The sequence below is a fragment of the Monoraphidium neglectum genome (genome assembly GCF_000611645.1).
Source record: "Monoraphidium neglectum strain SAG 48.87 unplaced genomic scaffold scaffold00540, whole genome shotgun sequence".
Lineage (NCBI taxonomy): Eukaryota > Viridiplantae > Chlorophyta > Chlorophyceae > Sphaeropleales > Selenastraceae > Monoraphidium > Monoraphidium neglectum.
Window position 1 is genome coordinate 12,360 of NW_014013088.1, and position 3,705 is coordinate 16,064.

Genomic DNA, 3,705 nt, shown 5'->3' on the forward strand with positions numbered 1-3,705 from the left:
GGGGGGGGCGAGGGAGAGGGCGGGATTGACGGGAGGGACGGATAAGCATGTGGACGTATTTGTGAGGCCGATCGATTGCACGGATTTGGTGGGGAGTCCTGCCTAATTATGATGCGGATTGACAGCAGGGAAAACAATTCGATGAGGCCGAAGCTGGGGCTGGCAATCTGGGTTGCACAGTGTGGCTGAGGTCCCATGACAGGGGTGGCCGGGCTGAGCCCCAGCAGAACAAGTTCACGTCTTTGAAGCTCACCTGTGGACGAGAGCAGCTGCAGAATGCAAGGCGGCAGGGTCGCCGAGTTGTTGAACTCGCAGCTGCCGAGGCTGGCCAGGCTCGCAAGGCTGACGCCTGCGCTGACCAGGCTGCAAGGATTTGGGGAGGGATGCAGGAGCGACGGCGTGGAGTTGGATGGTAGCTTGCATTGAGGCAGGTTTGGATTGAGGCTCGTCGTGGATGACACGGGGCCGGTTGCTATGTAGTAAGCAAGGCAATGTCAGAGTTCAGGATGCAACGAAATTCAGGGATGTCGTGCGCTGGTGAAGTTGCTCTAGGTGTGAGGCGGAAGCTACTGTCACATGTGGCAGGGGGAGCTGCTCCCATAGGGACCTACGCACCCAGAGCTGTAGGCGACGCCGCAGGCAGAGATGACGCCTGAAGCCTTGTCGACGGGGTAGGAGGCGGTGTCAGCCGGGTTGATGGTCAAGTTGGCCGCCGTGAAGGCGGGCAGGAAGGCGGCGATGAGGGAGCAGGTGCAGTTGGCGCAGAACGTCTCCGGGCCGGCGGCTGCGGGGAGCGGGTGGGGTGGGACAGGGTGGGCGGTGGGTCGAGGCGAGGGTCAGTGCGTCCTGGCGTGCACATATGCTGGCACTCATATACTGGGGGCTGCGAACGAAGCAGTACTGCGCATGTAACTACTAAAGCATCCCTTTTGCGGGTCACTGGCAATGACGCAGCCCCACGCAATGTTCGAGGCGTTGCCTCGGACGGCGCAGCTGCAGCCCCGCCGCGCTCTAAGGCAATTGCACCCTCTTGTGCGCACCACAGCCAGTCTTCACCCCGGAAAAGTCCAGTGGGGTGGTGGCAGGTGATATGGGGCAGTCTTGAGCCGCCACGAGGGCGACTGAAGCCGCGAGGGCCACGAACAAGGCAGCGAGGCGAGCCATGGTTCGTGGTGGAACGGGGTTTATCGAACGGTTTGCAGTGTAATGTGATACTTTCTTGACAAAAAAGTATTCGTTGTTGGGTCACGCACAGCCACAAGGCTTGTATGTGGCAGCTGGCTGGCAGCTCAACCAGCGCCCTTTCTTCGCGCTGGTGCGCCGCACACGCCTCGAGACGTGCAGCGGGGCCACTCGCATACGGCGTCGTTCTTCAAGCACAAGGTTCTGGCTGTACAAGTGAGCTGCTTCTAACCAGTCCAGTCCCAGACATTGGGACGCGGACCTGCGGAACAGCACCTGGTAAGCGGTGGCAGTCACTTGGCGCGCCACCTGCCTGCTGGCTGGCCCTAGGCAGTCGCCTCAATGCCGATGAAAAAGGTATCTGCAAGGGGACCCACAACATCAAGAGGTTTCCCCCACCGCTTTCTTATTGACTCAAGTCTCAACCAGCACGCTCAGCTGCTGCTGGTATCGTCCCTGAAGCCACAGCTGTCAGACAGTGCATGAGCAGCAGCTTCCGGTCACCTGCAATCCATCAGTGTTCAAAATTAACAGGCAGGAATGGCCCGCTTGCAAGAAAGCAGCACAACACTGGATCACACAAAGCCACTTTTGGGAATTGAAACTTGTCCAACTGTTTACGTAGAAACAGCAGACCCCCCGAGCGCCCGGCGTGAGCACAGCCCTGGCCCCTGGGCCGTGACGCGGCTGAACGAGTCCAATCCTGAGCTGCGCCTGATGCTGCCGCGCATCTGTACGCCCGCTTCGCTTGCTGTTGTGCGGCTGCCTCAATCAACATTGCTGAAGTAAGTGCTGGGCTGCATTTCTGCCACACATACACACAAACACACTCGAACACACACAGGTGTGTTCACGCACGCTGGCACGCACGCACGCACGCACGCACGCACGCACGCACGCACAGGCAACTGCACCCTGTTATGTGCGCTGCTTCCATTGTTGTATAAAATGCTTCGCAACACCATGCTTCAGCTGCCCGTGCAAGCTGGCCCGAACACTCTCAGCATATCGGCACTTCATTCTGAGCAGGATGCGGTGACCGAGAAACATGCGCCGTGTCCGGCATCCAGGAGTGGCGTACAAACAGGGTAGTGGTGATTGACATCCTCACTACTACGCCCTCCATTTTTTGAGCTTACTGATAGCTGCTGCACAAGCCGTCCTGTATTTACCCAGTATCAATTTGAACGCAGATCATTGTGATCTCTTGTACGCAGCTCTATATATAGTCATACCATAGTTCTCGGTTTTAGCCCGACTTCTTGACTCGTCTACCGCAAGATTTCGGGCAGCTCATCACCTCGGGATACTGCGCCGCCCAGCCCTGTGACACGGCCCGCTACAGCAACACCACCTCACTGCTGCTGTGCTCTCTGCTGTACAGCTGAGCAGCCTGACAGCTCGGCATATGAACCATGGCCGTCAACGCAGCGCTGAAAAGTATCTTGGATCTTCCGGCGGACGCGCAGAGGGTGGAGGCATACTCCCGACAGCCGTCAGCAGCGATGACGCAGCTGCATGAGGCGGCGACAGCACACCCCGACGAGCAGCTGTCCCCTGACAACCTACGGGTGCGGTTGGAGCTTGCTGCTTGCTTGATATTGCAGCCGGCCTGACCCTGGCGTGTATAATGGAATCCTCCAGTTTCTCGGTCGGCTGGGCATGAGGTCATCAGGTGTCGACAACCATCGCAAGAGCGCCGCACCCTGCGTGGGCGCCACCCCTGTGCTCTATAAAATGTCTGCGTGCGCACGCAGGCCTTGACGGACCTCGTTTCGACCACCGACGTCACGGGCCGGCTGCTCTGCGCGGCCAATGCGATCGCCGCGCTGTACCCTCAGGGCGGCCACCTGCAGCCGCCGCGCGCACGCACGCTGCAGCTGGCGCGCAGCGGCCGCCTCATCTCGGCGCTCGTGGCGGTGCATGACCCAGACCACCCTATATCAATCGACTGGCCACAGAGAATTCCGCTTGCAAACGCCCTGAACGATCTGATGGAGGCGTCTCCCGATGCAGTGGCCCTCGCGACCGCGCCCCTCGGCGGCCCCGACCGCCGCGCCAGCGGCGGCGGTGGCGGCGGCGAGGGCGGCGTCGCTGCGCTCTACCTTCTCGGCCTGCAGGCCTGCTCCCACCTCATTGCGGGGGCGGATGGCACCGAACCCGACGATGCGTTTGAGGCAGCTGCATGGTATGCAGCTTCAGCAATGATTGGGCTCTGGGCGATCTATGAGTGGGAGCCCGGCTGCCTGCCGGGCGCGGCCGCGGCTGCCGCGAGGCGCGCGCCCGGCGGGGCCGAGGGCATGGCGAGGGCGTTCGCACACTTGCTCACGCCGCGGCTGGCGCCCCGCGGCGGCGAGAGCGGCCGCGCCGCCTTCGTCCCTAGGCTGTGTGCTGGAGTGCGGACGATGCTTTGCAGGGTCCTCCCTCTACTGGTTGACGGCGAAGTGATGTCACAAGCCCTGGAAGCCGACGGGCAGCTGCTCGCGGCGCTGGCCGCGCAACTGCCCGGACCGGAGTGGCCGG

At 61.4% G+C, this 3,705-nt stretch overlaps 1 protein-coding gene across 1 annotated transcript in view; it reads right to left on the reverse strand.

Annotated features, from left to right (window-relative positions):
• The window catches only part of MNEG_4043 (hypothetical protein), a gene marked incomplete at both ends in the record, with an annotated part of 2,643 nt that extends 1,479 nt beyond the window's left edge, over positions 1-1,164 (reverse strand). Inside the window, 3 exons of the mRNA XM_014047480.1 lie at positions 254-363; positions 616-784; positions 1,041-1,164. Of these exons, the coding sequence (XP_013902934.1) occupies positions 254-363; positions 616-784; positions 1,041-1,164 (403 nt within the window). The remainder of the gene's footprint in view (positions 1-253; positions 364-615; positions 785-1,040) is intronic.
• Between the last annotated feature and the right edge of the window lie 2,541 nt (positions 1,165-3,705).